Source organism: Xenopus laevis, chromosome 4L, assembly GCF_017654675.1.
Source record: "Xenopus laevis strain J_2021 chromosome 4L, Xenopus_laevis_v10.1, whole genome shotgun sequence".
Taxonomy (NCBI): domain Eukaryota; kingdom Metazoa; phylum Chordata; class Amphibia; order Anura; family Pipidae; genus Xenopus; species Xenopus laevis.
In genome coordinates, this window is record NC_054377.1 from 18,992,338 (window position 1) to 19,014,341 (window position 22,004).

Consider the following 22,004-nt stretch of genomic DNA (forward strand, 5'->3'; position numbering starts at 1 on the left):
TGAATCAGTTAATAGTGCTGCTCCAGCAGAATTCTGCACTGAAATCCATTTCTCAAAAGAGCAAACAGATTTTTTTATATTCAATTTTGAAATCTGACATGGGGCTAGACATATTGTCAATTTCCCAGCTGCCCCAAGTCATGTGACTTGTGCTCTGATACACTTCAATCACTCTTTACTGCTGTACTGCAAGTTAGAGTGATATCACCCCCCCTTTTTCCCCCCAGCAGCCAAACAAAAGAACAATGGGAAGGTAACCAGATAGCAGCTCCCTAACACAAGATAACAGCTGCCTGGCAGATCTAAGAACAACACTCAATAGTAAAAACCCATGTCCCACTGAGACACATTCAGTTACATTGAGTAGGAAAAACAGCAGCCTGCCAAAAAGCATTTCTCTCCTAAAGTGCAGGCATAAGTAACATGACTGGGGGCGGCTGGGAAATTGACAAAATTTCTAGCCCCATGTCAGATTTCAAAATTGAATATAAAAAAAACTGTTCGCTCGTTTGAGAAATGGATTTCAGTGCAGAATTCTGCTGGAGTAGCACTATTAACTGATGCGTTTTGAAAAAAACAAGTTTTCCCATGACAGGATCCCTTTAATCTTAGCTCTTGTTGTTTCCTTTGTACAAGTTTTGTTTTCATTTTGTGCATTTTCATCATTTAAAATAATTTGGTGTTCTTCTTTTCAAAACATAATGTGAATTTATTTATATAATATAAATGTAAAATATAACAAATATAAATGAGGGTGTGAATTCATTGAAAAAGGGTTGATAGTTGCGATCAGTCTCATCAATATAAATAGGAATCACAATGCATTTTTTCATTTCTTTGCAGTACTTATAAAGCTACCTGACCAATTTCTTATTGCAATATCAACATTCCCTTTACCTCTGTCCTGGGAAAAATACAGTAATACTGGATTATGTATTGAATGTGTTATGTCTCTTGCATACTAATACAGTACAAAATGTTTATTAGATTCATTTTTTAAGGGTAGCAAGCATAAATAACTAAATGCTAAGACTGGGTCCTGATGTCTGAGCGGCCTTTTTTTACTTCTTGCCAGATTAAAAAGCTTTTATTATACTCTAGGTATTAAAATACTGCTGTAAAGTCTCTTAGAACTTGATACGCAATCTCAGTCATATGTAAATTCATTTCCCATAGGAGCTTCTTGTAATCTCAGCCTGGCCAAATTATCTTCCAGTACTCAAGGCACCAAAATAAGACTCTGTGCATAGCTTTGCATCTATTGCTATCACAATACAGTTAGTAATTCAATATATTATAGTTTCACATATGTATGAATCCATAATATGCTATGACATGTCTACAAATTATCCTCAGGATATATAAATCAGTGTCGTAAACTGTGTACTGAAGCTAAAGACCCAGTGTATCATTTAAAAAATAAATATCATTCCAATGCCAAGAAAGATTGATGTTTCGTGCGGAATAGAAACTTTCATTTCAAGCTATCCTGTCAAAAATAGATGTTGAAGAGGTTTAGAAGTCTAATTTAGTTGGACATTTCTGCAATGGTAGCAGCTGTGACATGTATAAAACAATTCAAAACCAATATCCATGTTGTGATAGTAAATGAAATGTGTATTCATACAGGATTCAGATCAATAGATTCAGCACAGAAGTCAAACCCTGCTGCTATATTCTAAATGACCTCTACAAATTGGCTAAAATACAAACACTATTTTTTTTTCACCTTCGTTAATATAAATGCATGCCATGGCAAAGGCTATTACAAAGGGACATTTTGTATCTTTCAACTTGTCGGAATATCTTTTTTAATCTATTTTATTCATAAATGTAGGCTTTTCAGCAGGAACTTTGCAAATGGGTGTCTTATGTTTTTAGACACTAAATCATATTCCTTTTCTGACTTTATAGTATATACCCTTTATTATTTTAAAATTTTAATTCAAGGTTTCAAATGTTAGGTAGTGATGAGCGAATTTTTACCAGCCATGGATGGTGAAATACCGCATTTCGCCACCTGCAAATTTTTACGCGACAAAGAAGTTGCCATTGAAAAAGCGCCTATTGACTTTAATGCATTTGGACAAAAAAGTTGCCATAAGATAAAAGCCCATTTACTTTTAATGCATTATGACAAAAAAAGTAGCCAAAAACACGCCCATTGCTTTTAAAGCATTTGGAGCTAGAAAAATTGCAGCGCGTGTAAAAAATTGTTGCGCATAAATACATTTTGACGCCCTTTGACTTCAATGCCGTTCAGGAATTTTTTGCATTTCAGGACAGATTCACTAATGTTAGGCCCTTCAGATGTTGCTCATCTACTACAGTGCTATAATTCTATTCTAATCTATTATAATTGCCTGTGTATATTGGGATTCGTTGTGCAGCAAGATTTGAAGGGCATTACATTCTTATATTTATTTTCCATTTTTATATAATTATTGTCATTAACGTCCTACGAAGATGCCACTGGAAGTTGTTATTATTATTATTATTATCATTATCATGTATTTTTAGAGTGCCAACATTTTGTGCAGTAATTTAAAATGAATGTGCCAAAGAAATCACACGAATTACATACATATAACATACAAAGTTACATACATAGTAACCAGCACTGGTACAAAGGAGAGAAAGGCCTTGTGTAAAAGAGCATGCAATCTAAAAGGGGAAGAGAATGAGACACAAGGAGGCAGATTAAAAAAGGGTCGATTTAAAAATTGTAATTTTTAAATTCAAATATCTAGTTTATTTTAGTGTAATTCAACTAGGGAATAGTCCAAATTCAATTTGAATACTATCCCTTTAAGAATTTGAATTTGACTATTCACCATCTAAAACCTGCTGAATTGGTGTTTCAGCCAATGGGGGACCTATAACAATCAATTTGGAGTTGTTTGGTGGACTTATGAAAAAAAAAATATTTTTGGTGAAAAAACTCGAATCAAATTAAATTCTAATTTGATTCGGGTTTGCAGGTCGATCCTATTCACCCGAATTTAAAAAATTTGAATTTTGTAATAAATTTTGTTTGGTCGGGTTTTGTTTTTCAAATTTCGAGTTTATGAGAGTTTATGGGAGTTTTTTTGTGAGGAGGTAATGAGAGAAGAGTTGAGGAGCAGGTAAGTAGAGGCAGTCTGTAGTTTTTACCTTGTAAATGTCTCTGGTTGACAAGCTCTAGTTTCCCATCATGCTCCACAAAGCCACAATGCAGTTTGTGAATTTAAAAGTGAAGTGGATAACAACTGACTAATGCTGGGGTGTGGGGCAAAATCAGAATACCATAGCCAAAACAACTTGCACAATATAAATAAAAACTTCATGTAGACCCATCAGAAAATCACCAAATATATTTAGGTATCACTAATATATTTAGGTATCACCCTTTTTACCATGATTTATTGATTGGAGAAATCCAATCTCAGAATCCGATTTTTACCCATTCACGTTGAAATGTATTTAAAAGTGTTTATGAATATGGAGCTTACACAGAAAATGACGAAGTTTTCTTGCTGAGTACCCTAGCCCTAGAAGATTATTATAGATATGGGAGGAGCAATGATAGCAGAATTTTGTAATGGTATTTGAAAGCTTTGGATTGGCGTATGGCAAGGAAATCTCTTGTTCCTGTCTTCTGAGTAATAAAACCTCAATAGCACCTTCTTAGTTTGGGCCTATTTCAAGCTTTTACAGTCTGCTTTCAAATATTGTTCAATTTTTTTTTTTTGCTTTATTGTCTAAAGCATTATGCATCAACAAAAACTGAAATCCATAAATGCCTGGGTTTATTTTACACATGCTTACTAAATGCTATTGCTATAAGACATGATTGCTAAAAGCCAAGCTCAAAATTGATGTGCAATTTCTATATCGTTGGGTGTATCCCCAATAAAGTGCTAAAAAAATCAAATGGCAAACAATTTGTTCTTCAAAGCAATCAACTTGATTTTACATATTGTGCATTCTGGCTCCAAATTTAATAAAATTACCTTTAGAATGTTTACATTTATTGATTACGTTAAGTTGGACAGCACTGCTTAACTTGTAGATGGGTTTGGAATGGACAAACGTATGTCTTGTTAGTGGAGGGGTAATGTCACAGGCATGTTTTCAAAAAGCCTAGTAATTCAAAGCAACCATTCAGCAGGTACTATTTTTTTTCTTAACTGATTAAAATCAAACATCTCATTACTATGGGTTACAAGACCCAGCACACACTTAGCTATTGCTACCTCACAAGTTTCTGTGGGGGTAATGCAAATAGTCCTTAGGACATACAAAGGTAAATTTATACTGTACGAATGTGACTCGAATTAACAATTTAGCATTTGTCTTCATGTAAGCCACGGATAAACAGTCTTTATTAATACCGTGCATCAAATATTTTACAGATGAGTGGGCAATCTTTCTCCAGCGTGGACTGAATTCTAATTACAACATAATACAGCCATAAATAGAAATCAGAATGTATATAAGCGATGAAAAGTGTATGTAGATTATCTGGACAAAATAAGAATAGATAATTAGTGTACATTCATTTCATCTGGCATATGAGAACAGGCAATCATTGAAATCTGAAAAAAAAATAGAATGAGGATTGTATTCAAGAATAACTGCATATGGATGTCCTCCGCAAACCATCTAGTTTAACATCCTATAAAAAGCTCGATGATTACATTCTTAGACCTTGTAATGCATCTCTAAATTGATGTAAAACTCACTTTAAATTTGGATTACAGGTATGGGATCCGTTATACGGAAACCGATTATCCAGAAAGTTCCAAATTACTGAAAGGCTGTATCCAGGGCCGGACTGGGAGTAAAAATCAGCCCTGTCAAAAAAATCAAAGCAGCCCACATAGAAATGCGTGCTGGTCTTTTACTTATACACATGCATATTTTATATATATATATATATATATATATATATATATATATATATATATATATATATATATACACACACCATCTATCTCTCTCTATATATATATATATAATATGCAGGAAATTATGGCAAAAAGAAAAATGTTCTTTATTCAGCTCAACGTTTTGAGCCCTCACAGGGCTCTTCATTAGGAGTATATAACAAAATATTATGTACTCCTGATAAAGAGCCCTGTGCGGGCTCAAAACGTTGAGCTGAATAGAGAACATTTTTGTATTTGCTAAACAAATCATATGAGTGCTGTAATTTCCTGCATACCTTATACAATTTTCTTACGAGTACCGGGGTATCCAGTATATCTATCTAGCTAGTATATCTATACATATATATAGATAGCTAGAGGCTCCATGCGAGGGACGAAATGTTGATGTAATAAATGCTTTATCTTTTTGAAGAAAATCCTGGTGTACATCAGCTTTTTCTGCCTTTATATATATATATAAAATTATGAAAAGGACCAGAACTCCGTTTTCAAAAATCACGATAAAACTGATAATTTTCATAATTATCTACATATTATTTGACCAAGCACCCGGAAAATGGAAATATTGTGACAGAGTCGGGTATCACCCAAGCCATAATTTATATATATATATATATATATATATATATATATATATATATATATATATATATATATATATATATATATATATATATATATATAAATCCGACCTGCACTCCAATTTTGTGATTAATTAAATTGGTTCTATTGTGTGTATATATATATATATATATATATATATATATATATATATATATATATATATATATATATATATATATATATATATATATATATATATATATATATATATATATATATATATATAAAAGAAATTAGTTTGATTCACAAAGAATTGGAGTGCGGGTCTTTTCAACTAAATTGTATATATTAAGTTTGACCCTGCACCTGTTCACATCAATGAAAGACTGGTTTTCGAGTGCGGCTGCTTACTAATGAGTAGATAGACAGACAGACAATAAAAAGATAGATAGACGGACGGACAGACAGACAATTATGAAAAGGACCAGCACTCCATTTTTAAAAATCACAATAATTTATTGTAGTGTATATATAAATACTTGGTAAAAGTGGGAGAGTAAATTAACAGTGGCAGATAGTTATAGTTTGAGGGGGAAAAAAGCTTTAGTCTTTTACACTATTCTCCAGGCACACTGTTTGGCTGGGGGGGGGAGTTTGAGAGCAGAGGGGGAATCTGGAAAACAGCCAGCCACAAACTTACCCAGTTTTTTCAGAGCCCAGATCAGTATGAGGCTGTCTGCAGCTGTTTGGTTGTTCTGGCGCTCCTTTGCTCTTCCCTGACAGAGGAACAGGCAGGAGGCGGGGCCTCACACTGAACTCGATCCCGGCAAACTTCAGTCACAGTGAGCAGGAAGAAAAAGCTGCTCCTGGGTCCTAATGGTGAGCGATCTGCCGGCCCTGTGCTGCCCCCACACCCTCCCTCAGTCTGAGCAGCAGTCAGCAGGGCAGTCCTACACATTACAAAACTTGCGCAATGTTTACTAAGTGCTGCATCTGTTCAGGGAGCCGGCAGCCCACTTAAACAGAGCCTAGAGCAGCCCTTCGGGCAAATGCCCGAACTGATACATTACCAGTCCGGGCCTGGCTGTATCCCATAGATTCTATTTTATCCAAATAATATAAATAACATTCTCATAATAAGAAAACAATATCTTGTACTTGACCCAAACTAATTAATCCTTATTGTAAGCAAAATCAGCCTATTGGTTTTAATTCATGTTTACATGATTTTCTAGTAGACTTTTGATATGAAGATCCAAATTATGGAAATAACCATTCCGTGGTAAAGAATAATGAATGTTGGCCTCACTATTGGTTGTCTGTGCACTTAATTTTAAAATATGTGGAAGCTTGGTCATAAAACACCATACTGTTTTACTCAGTATAGCAAATGGTTTTGTGTGGAAAATAAACAATTACATTTTAAAGACATAGCCCTATGATTCTATTTTATGAGCGTCAGTGTGACATTAAGGGACACATTTACTAAATCAATTTTCAATTTTTTTTCTCCCTAATCTCTAAAAATGTGTGGTTTTGTCTTTTTTTCTCTAAAAATTCAAGATTCATTAAGTATGAAAACCATGAAAACCTCTAAAATAAAGCTTTGCCAAATAAAAGTTGTCAAGGTCCTGTAGAAGTCAATGGAAGCTGTGCTGATCCTTATGGACCATTTTAAATCAATTCAGACTTTATGAGGTTTTCAGATTTTTTTTAGCTTATGTTCGAAAAACTCACATTTTTAGAGGTATTCATATTTTTTTGGATCGTTCAGTTATTTTCCATTCAAACTTTTTACAAAAAAAACTCTGAATCCACTAAAATTCGACCTTTAATATATAGGCCTCCACTGGTGTGCTTGGACATGTTTGAGTAACCACAGGAGGTAATTAGGATTTGGAGCAAATTGAAAAAGTCTTGTGTCTTCACAATTCTGTTTGTTTCCTTCTGTTTCATTATCTCCCACCTCAAACTTCTTTTTTACTGATTCGTTTTTACAGTGTAAGTTCTGGAGGGAATTTATGACAAAACTGAGTTTTATTAGGTTGAAAAGAATGTTTCATTTTATTCAGGGCGATGTGTCCCTGTAGCCATATCCATTTCTCAGATGTGTCGTTAAAAAAAAAAAAAATATATATATATATATATATATATATATATATATATATATATATATACAGGTGATAAATGTTTTGTTCCTCGTTTAATCATTACTGCAATATATTTTGAATCTCTAGCTTGTCAAAATAAATAAATAAATAACAATAAGTATGTCTTTCCCATCTTTGTGTTCGTGAAACCAATCCAAGTGAAAGCAATGATCAAAAAATAAAGAATTAAAATGATTACTTTCCAACTGGGTTGTTATAAAAGCGCAGAGCCAGCAACTGATTTTGGACATCTGAATGCAAAATATATTGAAAAGTTTTGATGTAAGATCGGAAAAATTCTAAAATGTCAACGTAGTTCAATGAGGTTACTAATAATGATCTGGGGGTTTTAAGCCCCAATCCTTGAAAAAAAAGTCAACAACTGTCCTTCGGAAAATACAGTAGAGACGCAAATCTAATTGTTCCTAAAGTTAATATGTAGAATTAAAATATGAGAGAATACAACATAAAATTACTAATATTCAGGGGCATATTTATCAAGGGTCGAATTTCGAATTGAAAAAACTTTGAATTCAAAAAGACCAACTGAAATTAAGTCGAAGTTTTTTGTTGGTCGAAAAGGTCAGTTTTCGATCGATTAGGTCTGTATTCTGCTGAATTCGAATCGTACGAATCAATGGAATAGCACATTCGATCAAATTCGATTTGAAGTTTCTCCCAAGAAAAAAATTTAGTTTTTTCAAAGTCCACCAATTGACTCCAAACATAGGCTAAAACAGCAATTTGTCAGTGGGACTCTTGCTTCTAACCATTGGCCTATTTCATGGTCATTTTCCTATTTCTATATGGGAACAAAGAAGCTTAATAATGGAAGAATAGAGTAAACGAGACTAGGAGAATAAAGAGGTTGAGTGAGGAGAGGGGGTATAACAGTTTGAAAAGTCTTCTTAGTCTAAGGTTTTCTAGTGGGCCCCTGGCATCCCAGTCCGACATTGCTCATATTCATTATGTAGGTGCAATTAAAATATATGTTAGGATAGAAAGAAAGACATGTAACCAGAATTAACGTAAATGATTCATAATGGGGCAAATTAACTAATCCAAGAGATATGTTGTCTTATCTTATACAGAGAGGTTAGTAACAGCTATAATGTGAGTCATTATGTATTTCATACAACAGACATGGTGTTGCACTTTAATATTAACTAACATTACTACCCATGAACATAGTGGGATCCTAGAAAGCAAATTGTAGGTTGGTTATTAGCCAGATGAGACAGGCAAGGTTAAAGAACCTAAAAAGGAAATACTATAAAATAAACTAATTCTCATCCCACACATATTTTCCATACCTAAGCTCTAGAAGTGTTTTATCACACATTGGTGTGGTCAATGCTTCACTTAAAATCTATCACAGCACATCTAACGTCTGATGCTCTTGGAGATCCAGAAACATAAATAAGCTTTAAACGCCTTATTTAAATATAATCTCTTTTGTGTTTTTTAAAGGAGAATTAAATCCTAAAAATGAATATGGCTGAATTTATTGCACGAGGCTAAAGTTTCAGCTTGTCAATAGCAGCAATGATCCAGGACTTCAAACTTGTCACAGGGGGTCACCATCTTGGAAAGTGTCTGTGACACTCACATGCTCAGTGGGCTCTGAGCAGCTGTTGAGAAGCTAAGCTTAGGGGTTGTTGCAAAATATCAAGCAGAAAATGAGGTTGGCCTGTAATATAAGTTGATGCTAAAGGACAGATTATTAAATTCTGATGCTAGTTGCACTTGTTTCTGTGTTGACATGTAGTAATTATTTGCATTAATTACTAATCAGCCTTTTATTGTGACATTTATATTCTATATGTTCTGTATATTTTGGGGCAGTCAGCTACTGGGGCATCTTCAGAGACACAGATTATTTGGCCCCTGGGTCTACAATCAGATCATAATAGGGAACTATAAAGAACTATTGAGAGAAGACTGCATCAATGAGCTGATGTGTTCTTTATCTAACTAATATCTAGTTACTGTTTGGCCTGATATTGGAGAGGCAGGTGACACTGGTGACGTTATGCAAGAGTAAATTCTTCAGTGCGAGCATTTCATAGTGAACTTTCGCTAATGTTCGCTTACAGTAACGTAACTAGAGGGGGCGGGCCCTGGTGCGGGACATGCTGCCGGGCCCCCGCCCCCCTCCGTATGCCAGGAATCGCCTGGAAATGGTTGCCTGCTAGATGCCGGGGGGGCCCCGAGGGGGTGTGAGCCCTGGCCCAATCGCACCCCCTGCTCCCCGGTAGTTACGCCACTGTTCTTTTAGCGAAACTTCGTTAGTACACTTAGGCTTAGGTTAATTTGAATAGGGCGCGTACAAATGGGTCATATATATGTCTTTATTAGAGATGTTGGTGCAAATGCTTGAAGTGACCACTTATTATTACAAATGTTCAAGGAAGCAAAATAAAGACAAAAGAGATCCTCTAATGCCTTAGACATGAGCCCACCCAAAAACAGATGTGGCATGCCCCTCAAATGGTTAAAAAAAGTTAAAACAAACATTTTTAAAGACAATCCCACTTTAAAATAGGTATAAACGCCAGCTTTTTTTTTTCCATTGTTCTAACTCTTCGGAATACAGGATATGATGTCACTGACATAAGATTGAGGAGGAAGTATCTTATTTTATCAGTTCGCCAGGTCTAAGCTGGCGAAGGAAACGCTGGCGAAAAGGGGTAACATTGTGGAAAATTCGCACTTTCGTGAATTTGCGGAGTAATGATCATTTGAATGATCATAGACTTGTATTTTCACCTAAACGAAAATTCGCCCTCAACGCCTGTTAGTAAATTGGCGATGTCCCTGCGGATGGTATTTCTGGTGAATTTTCACTAGCGATGGCCACTCACCCTTTAAGTATATCTGCCTCATAGGGTTCAGCTTTAGTCAATGAACAATATATGATTAAAATAACTAAAAACATAACATGATTGTGTTGCAATTAAATTTTATACAACCTTATCTATCATCAATTCTTACAGGCAAATCTGTCAAAAATCCAGATATACTTATTTAACTATAACCCTATGAGAAAAACTTATAGACTTTATTAACTGTTTGCAATTTGGGGACAGTATACTTTTTAACTCAAGTAGATCATTCAGCTTAAAATAAATATCTCTGTTCAGTATGTGCTTCCTTCTAGGAACATGTGTGATGTTTATGCTGTACTTTTCTTGTGAAAAGGTTTTAAAAATAGCTTTCGCTTTTTTTAGGTTTAAAATACAGGTATTGGATCCCTTATCCGGAAACCCGATATCCAGAAAGCTCCGAATTATGGAATGGCTGTCTCCCATAGACTCCATTTTATCCAAATAATCCAAATTTTTAAAAATTATTTCTTTTTTCTCTGTAATAATAAAACAATAGCTTGTACTTGATCCCAACTAAGATATAATTAATCCTTATTGGAAGCAAAACCAGCCTCTAGGGTTTATTTAATGTTTAAGTGAATTTCTAGTAGACTTAAGGCACGAAGTCCCAAATTACAGAAAGATCCGTTATCCGAAAAACCCCAGGTCCTGAGCATTCTGGATAACAGGTCCCATACCTGTACTTATATTTTAAGTATAATCATAAAGCAGAATTTCGTTTCTGTCCACTGTAATCTACTGAATTCCTTTCATATTTGTCTAAATTTGGAATACTTTTATTTTTTCTTAGACAGGGTAAAGAAGATTTGGAAAAGCAGCTAAAAGAAGTTTTCCTGGAAAGAAGTAGCATTCTTCGACAACTGTCAAAAACATCACGAGAACTAGAAGGGATCAAAGGAAACCTCCAGGTTAGATTATCAAGAAAGCTTATTGACTAGGGATGGGCGATCATAGACTTGTATGGCGGCGTGCGTCAAAAAAAAAAGACGTGCGTCAAAATTTTTTTTGCCACCTATAGACTTTAATGGGCGTCGGCGACAATTCGCCGGCGGCAAATTTTTGACTAAACAAAATGGGTAAAATTCGCCCATCCCTATTATTGACCCTTAAACGGGGCGGAAACTACAAACCCACCCCATCAGAAATTAATTGAGAAATTTGCACCGGGCCCCCTGTAATTCGATAGTGAGACCAGAAGTTTCTTATATCAAACACTTCCAATAACTTTCTTCTTTTTTTTCAAGTATTTGAAAAAGAATGAGGCTTCTGCCAAAAGTGATGTACAGAAACTACTGGAATTAAAAGAAAAACAAAGGTAAGATCCTACTACTATACTCAATTAAAAGGATTCAAATCCCCCTCTCTCCCATCCCTTAAAAATACAAAAACAGTAAACCTATTATAAAAGACAGTGAGGTTCATTTATCAACACTGGGCCCCTACCCATGGGCAGTTACCTATAACGGTGAAACCACCTGAAAGAAGAACAGTGAATGCATTAATTTGATTGGTTGCCATGAGTTACCGCCCATGGGCAAATATGCGCAATTTTGATAAATGACCCCCAATATGATTCTATGTTTTTCAGCATCAATGGAGATTCAGGGCTCCTCCAATCAGCCAAGCAATATATAGTTTGGAACAGGTGGGGAGTAGAAAGAAATATGTTTATGTTCAAGATGGAAAACATTTTGTAAATGTAATAGGGGAGATTGTGAGTAAGTAATTCTAAGTCCTAGGTAAAATGGATTTTAAATAAGATTTTAACTAGACCTCAATAAGTTTGTATATCAGAATTCCTTTTTATTCGCTGACCCTTTTCTTTTACTTGATTTAATGTGAGCTTGGAGATGTTTTAGACAATCACTGTATGCATAATATATAACTAATGGAACACCTTTTATAACACTATGTGAAATATACATATAACTTTTTTTTAATAAAAGTTCTTTGTGAATGTACATTATCAGCCAAAACTATTTGATGAGTGCTGTTTGAAACTTATCTGCAATAAAAGTAGCATCCAAGAAAATCCAGGTTATAGAAGAAGCCTAACAATACAGATATGATCTAAATGTCAGAGCAAACTGTATTTTCTATGTCTAGCAAGAACTGGAGGTATAAAGGTCTATTCTCCTAGAACCTTCATTAAAAAATGTTTTCTTGCAAAACAACAATGAAACAGATATTTATAAATGTTGAGCTGTGAAATAATCATTTAAATAGTTGGTGTAGATTTTATGAGAATTTCAGATTTCCTGGACCAATAGTTTCAACAAAGGGAGGTACAAGTGTTTTGGTTTATTTCTATTCATAACATTAAAATAGATTTTTCCATTTCAACCCCTCAAATAGAGCACAACTAATACACCAAAACTGTACCATATGAAAACAAATAATTCTAATTTAAAAACCAGCCAATTGCAACTAGCAATTAATGTATTACAATTTTTTAAACTTATGTAGATACTCCTTTGTATAATTACGGCTCACCATAACTATAAGTTAGCCTTTAAAAACCATTAAAAATTTACAACATTATGGGGCACATTTACTAAGGGTCGAATATCGAGGGTTAATAAACACTCGAATTCGACCCTCAAAGTAAAATCCTATGAATTCGAATATCGAATTCGAAGGATTTTCCGCAAATACTATGATCAAGCGTTCGAAGGAAAAATGGTTCAAATGAATGATTAAATACTTCGAAACGAACGAATCAAAGGATTTTAATCAATCGATCGAAGGATTTTCCTTCCATCAAAAAAACCTTAGAAAAGTGATGGGAAAAGTCCCCATAGGCTAACATTGTACCTCGGTAGATTTAAACTGCCGAAGTATGTACTGTAGTCAAAGTTTTTTTTAAAGAGATAGTACTTCGACTATCGAATGGTCGAATAGTCGAACGATTTTTACTTCGCATCGTTCAAATCGAAGTCATAGTTGAAGGTCGTAGTAGCCTATTCGATGGTCGAAGTACCCCAAAAAATACTTCGAAATTCAAAGTTTTTTCCATTCGAATCCTTCACTCGAGCGTAGTAAATGTGCCCCTAAGTTAGGAGGTTATTTTTTAAACTCTGAATGCCAAAAACCCAACATATTCCTGTATTTTTCAGGATTTATTATAACCCAAGGATGATAAAAGTCTGAATCTGAAAAACGGGCATCTCAGACAGGCCGAGGTTGCATATAAGTCAGTAGGAGAAGTCCCAAAGATTTTTTGGATTTCTTGCAGTAACTAGTGATGGCGAATTTTTCCCATTTCCCTTCACTGAAACATTTGCGAATTTCCTGTGAAAAATTGGCGAAACGTCAATGGGCATCAACAATTGTTATACACTAGCCTATTTTGGCCAAATGCAGTAAAGTTAATGGGCGTCCGAATAATTTTGACCCACAACAGTGTGACTATTCTGACCCGTGGCCAAATTTTTTCGACGTGGCATATTTTTTACCGCCGAATTTTGGTGGCAGTTTCGCTGAAAGCGAAACATAGAAATTTGCAGCAAATTCACGTCTGTCGAATTTATTCGCCCATCAGGACCAATAACCCGAAAATTTCAGGGTTTTCGTCCCAAAAATCAGAAAAGATCTTAGTTTTCAGAATCCGAAAAATCCGTGTAAATTATCATGTTGTTTCCCGCAAACAAAATTTTCAGGAAAGTGTATTAATAAATAAGGTGAAAGGTGATTTGTTCGGAGTTTTTCTCAGAAAATATTGAGATAAATTCAGACTTTGATAAATAACCCCCTTATTGTGTGTGTGTGCAGGGCCACCCTCAGAAATCGCAGGGCCCCATACGAAAAAAAAATTCCTGGTCCCCCTGGGCTGCGCCCACCACAAGACCCACCTACAGGTCCACCCCCCAACACACACTAAAAAAAAAAACATTGGTGGCTATGGTTCCCACATGTTAGTAAAAAAATATTGGTGGTCAGGGCCCCCCATTGAAAAAAACATTGTGGTCAGGGCCCCCCATTAAAAAATATTGGTGGCTAGGACCCCACATGGGGGGGAATTGGTGGCCATGCCCCCCCCCCATGTTATAAGAAAATTGGTGGCCAGGGCCCCCTTAAATGTCCATGTAAAAAAACTTGCCCCCCAGAAGTTTAAAAAAAAATTGCGCCCAGGGCCCCACCACACAACAGGGACCACAAAGGGTTACCTTTAGGGGGCCCTGCTATGTTACACTTACTTCATTAGTGTGGCCCACCTGCTGTCAGTGAGCTGCCAACTACAGAAGGGAGGAGGAGAGCACAGATGGCTGCATCTTCTTCCAGTGATAGAATTTTCTTCCCTTATTGGTCACAGAATTTCAAGTTCTGGTAAAGCTGCATGGTGATTGGATGAGCTTGAGCAGCTCGACCGGGACTTAAACTCAGTGACTAATAAGGGGAAGTAATGGACAGAAGATACCTCCCCTTGTGCTCCCGCCCTGCCTTCCCGAAGTCAGCAGCTCTCAGAAAGCAGGGGGCCCAGCTAATCAAGAAAATGCGGCGTGGCCGGCCCCCCCTTACCCTCGGGCCCCCTACAACTATCCCCCCTGTCCCTCCCTGATGGCTGCCCTGTGTCTGTGTGTGTGTGTGTGTGTGTGTGTGTATGTTTGTTCGCTAGCAATTCAAAATGTTATCGCTAAATATATCCTCTTCCTTTTTTTTTTTTTTTACTAAACTAGGGAAGAGATGAAATCTCTCCAGGAAGCATTTACAAAACAACTTAATGAGGCAACAGAAAAAGCTGAGAAACAGCAGGCCACAGTAAGTGTTTGCGTCACATGACCTTCCAATTACCGCTTCCTTACATTTTTCAATGTCCTGTTTGTGATCTTTGTGTTCAGTCGCTGCACCTTTGTGGGGTGTTAAAGTGAAGTTGCAGAGCTTTGAAATTGTTTGAAATTGTTGATAAAGGTTTTTTCACGGTAATAATCTGGCTTTGTGAACTAGCGGATGGAGCAGAGAAGTAGCACGGTGTTAAAGAATAACAGAAATATCTGTATGTGCAGGCTAGAAAAATAATATACAGTATATCTCATTACATCCAGCAAAATTACAAAGGAAAAATGTCACTAATCTCATTAAAGAGCAAAAACAATTAACTTGCTGTACAGCAAACTACAGCAAACTATATTGGTCTTAGTTACTAAAGTGTTCTATGTCCTATTTTTGTCCAAAATAAAACCTTTTTAACTGCTAATTGGTCCAGAAGAAGGTGAAAAAACCCATATGAGACCTCTCCAACTTGCCTCAGAAAGAGAAAAACTTTCCTTACTTCAAAAGGGCAAATGAACCAGTCCCTGGATTTAATGCTGTACTTGATCAAAAAGATTGTATTTCCAACTAAAATTCGGATTTACATTTTTTTCACGAATTGTGGTTTTTTAAAAATTCCTGCAAAAATTTGAGATGTGTTAATTGTAAAAACCACAAAAAACTGTAATGTAAACCGACGAAAAGTTGTTGAGTCAATGGGAGCTGCATTGATTCTAGTCAAGCCAAGTTCTATTGGATCATTATTAACCAATTCCGACTTTTAGAGGTTTTCTGGGTTTTTTCTCTAGTAATTGTCGAGGCCCTGTAGAAGTCAATGGAAGTTCTTTTCTTGCACAGATCAGCCTTTCAGTTTTGGTTTTTCAGAGATCAAAATGTTCATTGTCGTACAAATTTTTTATTAGTAGAAAAATTCAGGGTTTTTGAAAAAGCTATCTTGGTTTGTAGTTTTTTATTTAGATCTTTTAAAAGAGAACTGAAGCCTAAGTAAAGAAGTAGCTACAAATGTTGTACATTATGTTTTGGGTTTCAGTTCCAGCCCAAGGCAACCACAGCCCTTTAGCAGTAAAGATCTGTGTCTCCAAAGATGCCCCAGTAGCTCCCAGTCTTCTTTTCTGCTGATTCACTGCACATGCTCTGTGCTGCTGTCACTTACTGAGTTTAGGGACCCACTCACAATATACAGTACACATAGAATAGAAATGTCACAATATAAGGCTGATTAGTAATTAATACAGATAATTACTACATGGCAGCACAGAAACCAGTGCAATTAGCATAATTTATTTTTAGGGATGGGCGACTTTTTTCGCCTTGTTTCGCCGCAAAAATGACGCCCATAGACTTGTATGGCGTCATGCGTCAAAAAAAAAAAAGGTGCGCGTCAAAAAAAAAATTTGATGCCCGCCCATAGACTTTGATGCCAATTTTTTGGCAAAACGAAACGGGTCAAATTCGCCCATCCCTAAAATTATTTTAAATATATTTAATAATCAGCCCTTTAGCCTCAGTTTATATTACAGACCAACCTCATTTACTGTTTGATACTTTGTGATGCCCTTTGTGATGCTCTTTAAATCACACTGAGCATGTGAGTGTCACAGACACTTTCCAAGATGGTGACCCCCTGTGACAAGTTTGAAGTCCTGGATCATTGCTGCTATTGAGAAGCTGAAACTTTAGGCTGGTGCAATAAGTGCAGTATATAAAATATGTCATTTTTAGCCATATTCATTTTTAGGGTTTAGTTCTCCTTTAAGGGTAACAGTTAAGGATAAAGGTAAGAAAGATACAGACTATATAACGTCTGTAAGATACAAAAAAATGTTACAATGTTAACTATTGTCTATGGCCAAATTCAACTAACACAGTATCAAGACAGGAAACCCATATTTCCATTTAGGGAAATTAAAAAGGAGAATAAAATATCAGTTTATTTAAGCCAAAAGGGCTGATAGTGTTGAGTCTATGGATCCATTGAGTTTCCCTTTGTAAAAACAAATTGTTGCCTCCCCTCGTAGGTGAAGGGACATGGTCGATCAGCATGGAGCACAGACTTGCCCAGGAATGTTCAAAGTTCATGATTACTTTATCTAATACCTGATGTTATCTCTGAATTTATGGTCCTGTTAAATATATGAAACTGTCATGTATATTTCTTTACAAAGGGTTTTTGTTTATGCTGCAGATTAACTTCTTAAAAACGGAAATGGAGAGGAAGAGTAAAATTATCCGAGATCTCCAAAACGAGGTAAAATTTGTATTTTAAAAACCTTTTGATAACTAGCTTTATTAATACTGGTCACACACATCATAGTCACTAGGTTAATATGTCAGTTAATATGTCATGGATATTACAACAGTTAAGGCATGAAGTTTTATAAATCATTTGATTTATAGGATTCCCATTGCAAAAAGTCCACAATGTAAAACAATAGCCTACATCAAGGGACAGATTTAAATATGGTCGAATATCGAGGGTTAATTAACCCTCGATATTTGACTGCCGAATGTAAATCCTTGGACTTCGAATATCGAAGTCGAAGGATTTACCGCAAATAGTTTGATCGAACGATCGAACGAAAAATCGTTCGAAAGAATTAAAGAATTAAATCCTTCGAATCGTTCGATTAGAAGGATTTTAATTCATCAATCGAACATTTTTCTTCGATCAAAAAATTGTTAGCAAGCCTATGGGGACCTTCCCCATAGGCTAACATTGCACCTCGGTAGGTTTTAGGTGGCGAAGTAGGGGGTCAAAGTTTTTTTTAAAGAGACAGTACTTCGACTATCGAATGGTCGAATATTCGAACGATTTTTAGTTCGAATCGTTCGATTCGAAGTCAAAGTGGTAGTCGAAGGTCGAAGTAGCCAATTCGATGGTCGAAGTAGCCAAAAAAAACATTCGAAATTCACTCGAGCAAAGTAAATGGGCCCCTTATTGTTTCCATATATAATACTTTATAATGATGTTCATGTCTCTGGTGCTTGAGTCTGGCAGCTCTGTAATACAAGCGCAGGCACTGAACTGTTTTCTTCATTAGTTGATACATTTCTCAGCAGCATCTGTGAAGTATTAGCAATTATTGTATCAATTGTATTGTATAAACAGCTGCCTGTAATGAAACTCATGAATTCTGCTCAGCAGGGACAAAGATAAGACATGTATCAACTTATGTATCCATTTAGAACAGTTACAGAGGCCCCACACCATGCTGCTTCAAAAAAGACATAAGACATAAGATATAAACTTCAATAGTAGAAAAAGGCTCACAAATAAAATAAAGTCTTTATTTCTGGTGAACTACCCTAAAACAAGTGAACTGAAAAAAAGTGTTGGAAGGGGAACAACTCCTTTAAAGTTTCACTTCACTTTTGCGCGATTTGGCGCCGGCGAATAAATTCATGAAACGGCAGCAAAAATTTGCTGGTGAAAATTTGCTGGCGTCAAAAAAAAATGGACGCCGGCATCTGTTTTTTGGACGCCGGCGTCAAAAAAGGGACGCAAATTCACTATGAAATTTGAAATAGTGGTTTGGATTTCCATTCTGATTAGTGATGGGCGAAGAAGACTGCCCACGGCCCGACTGTTGGGGACCCCTGAGCTAGAAAGTGCCTAATTAAAGAAGTATGTATCCATGAATGTGACCATCACCAGAATCTTGCACTGTGACTCGTTGATATTGTTAATAAATAGTTAATCATCCTCAGCAATTCTATAGTAGGTATCCCATGGACGGAGTGTGCCCTACAGTGAGCTTCTAGGACATGTACAACGGGTGCTCTGTATTGATGGAAGATACTGTCGTTCTATGCACTGTCAGCTATTCCTCATGAAGGGGTTAACTGATAGGGGTGTAAGACAATAAAGGCAATAAACTGAAACAGTTCTAGAATCTAATAATATTGGCTATGGTTATAAAGCTAAGAGTTGGCAGAGACACACACATCCTGTTAATATTTAAGCGTTTTCAAATAGAATCTGTTTCCAATACAAGAACCAGCTGGTTTCCTTTCTAATCAGACAAAGGACTGCCAACAGCTTCCTAACCATTTATTGTAATTATACACGATAAGCCCCTGAGCAACCTGCAATGACAGTTGCATCTATCAGCAGAGATCCAGGGAGCAGGTACACATTGCTTAAGGGAATCTGCTTTCACTGGTTTAAAGTCTAATCAAGTTAGAGGCACATGCTTGCAACCTTGGACTCCAGAACTCTTTGGTAAATCAGGTGTGTTCATCTCAAGCTTCCATATATTTGACTTAATGTACATTTGTGATATTGTAATATGCACCTATGTGTTCATGTTTTTACAATAAAGTGCCCTTTGTAGCCCTTGGAAACAAGAATATCAGTGTTATTTGATTGAATTCTTGCAAGAGTCTCCTGTGTTGCCAAGAGATTTGTAAATGCTGAAGCTGACTATTTATTCAGGGGCAGGTTTATCAAGAGTCGAAGTGAAAATTCTAATTTCAAATTAGCATTTAGAATTTTGAAATTCGAATTTTTAAGTTCTTTAAGGGAATAGTTAAAATTCGATTTGAGTTTAAAAAAAAAATAGAATTCGAAATTTATCTGGGATTTTCTGGGATCAATTTGGAGTTGTTTGCAGCCTTCCTGACATTCAAGGTTTTTTTTGGAGAACAAACTGGAATCAAATGAGATTCGAATTTGATTCAAATTAGATTTGAGTTTGCAGGTCAATTCCATTCACCTGAGTTTTAAAAATGTAAGCGTTTTCACAAAGAATTTGAGCAATTAGAAAGTTTTTACGAAAAAATCGTGAAAATCAGAAATTGACGCCGGCGAATTTTCACCAGCAAATTTTCACGGGAGATTCACAAATGTATTCGCCGGCGGCGAAATGCGGAAATTCACCGCAAATTCGTACTCACAACTTTAAGACCTTCAGGAATATGATCCTTTAATGCTAGGGCCACACTACATGGATCCTGTGCAGAAACACAGGCCGAGAATTTGTTGCCCCACTACATCACTATTCTGCTGTGCTCATACCTCCCAACATTTCAAAATTAGAAAAAGTGACAAAAAATTCAACAAATTCAAAACCCCGTCCATTTTGTGGTCACACGCCCTATAAACCATATCCATTTTATAAAAGTTGGCAGGTTATGAAAAGTTTGAACACAATCCTGGGAGTTGCAACTGTGTTATTACAGTTTTAATAATGAAGGAAAATTGCCCTTTGAGCTATAAGTCTTCCAAGAGTCCTGCTTATCTTCAATAGTTACAATTGTATCTTTGCTTATCTTAAATAGTTACATATGTATGTAAGTGCAGGTGCTCTTGGGCTTTCTGGGCTAAAAAGCCTCTTGTTTGATTACGTTTTAAAAACTTTGTCTGGTATCAGTGCAGAATATCAAACTGAAACTCGGGACATTTCAGTAAGAAACCGAGACTGCCAGCTGAGCTGTCAAAATCGTGACAACAAGTCCATTAAAGGGATCCTGTCATCGGAAAACATGTTTTTTTCAAAACGCATCAGTTAATAGAGCTACTCCAGCAGAATTCTGCACTGAAATCCATTTCTCAAAAGAGCAAATAGATTTTTTTATATTCAATTTTGAAATCTGACATGGGGCTAGACATTTTGTCAATTTCCCAGCTGCCCCCAGTCATGTGACTTGTGCCTGCACTTTAGGAGAGAAATGCTTTCTGGCAGGCTGCTGTTTTTCCTGCTCAATGTAATTGAATGTGTCTCAGTGGGACATGGGTTTTTACTATTGAGTGTTGTTGAATTTCTCCCGTTTACTGCAAAAAATTAGCGAAACACGTCAGTTTTTACGCTCATATCAATTTTGGTGCCGGTGTAAAAGTAAATGGGCGACGCACAAAGATTTTGACACGGGCATCTTTTCCGGCGCACGTCCAAAAATGTTTTGAAATTTTTGCGGGGGTCTCGTGACTTTATTTACCGCCGGCAAAAAAGTGGAAATTCGCTGCAAATTCGCTACAGGCGAATTTATTGGCCCATCACTAGTCATTATATACTTTTCTTGTTTTAACAGAAAGAATTCAGCTTTTAGAACTTAAATTTAAAAATACAGAGTATCCCACTAACGCTCATTGTCTTTTTTTGGGTGGGAAATCACTCTAAGAAGGATTTTAAGGGAAAAGTAAAACAATGCAGCTACACGAAAGAAGGAAAGCACTGTCAGGAAAGGTAATAAAATTATGGAGGAAGTACAAAACCTTAAGCGTTTTTTAATGTAATTTAAAAGAGAATGAAGTAAAAACATATTAAGTCATAACGGCAAACACATCCCCAGATATACACAAGCACATACAGTAACTTCTTAGCTCCAGGAAAGCGGCTTCTGTAATTTTTACTTTTGTAGATTATGTTTTTGTCAGCCGTGAACAAAACATGCAATTTGCATTTCATTATAAGCTAATTTAATGAAAAATTGAGACACCAAATCAAGGGAGCATTTTCCCTATCTGCCTGTGTGCTTTGTTTTGTATTAATACTTGCGTTGCAATTTAATGAATCATTCACCTTCCTCTTCTAAATCCGGAGCCTTTGGCGCCTATGATTGCCTCTGGTTTAGGGAATATTCATTTATCATGCTCCAGTCGCAGCCCAATGACATTCAGGTCACTCATATCTAATATAATATCAAAGTCACGACAAAAACAACAGAGAGGTTTGTTTTTGGTATGATTTACATTTCTGCGG

At 36.0% G+C, this 22,004-nt stretch overlaps 1 protein-coding gene across 1 annotated transcript in view; it reads left to right on the plus strand.

Moving 5' to 3' along the window:
* The window catches only part of LOC108713849 (leucine zipper protein 2-like), a 323,454-nt gene that overhangs the window by 119,907 nt on the left and 181,543 nt on the right, over positions 1–22,004 (plus strand). Inside the window, exons 2-5 of the mRNA XM_018257520.2 lie at positions 11,324–11,441; positions 11,778–11,848; positions 15,210–15,291; positions 17,489–17,551. Coding sequence (XP_018113009.1) covers positions 11,324–11,441; positions 11,778–11,848; positions 15,210–15,291; positions 17,489–17,551 — 334 coding nt within the window. The remainder of the gene's footprint in view (positions 1–11,323; positions 11,442–11,777; positions 11,849–15,209; positions 15,292–17,488; positions 17,552–22,004) is intronic.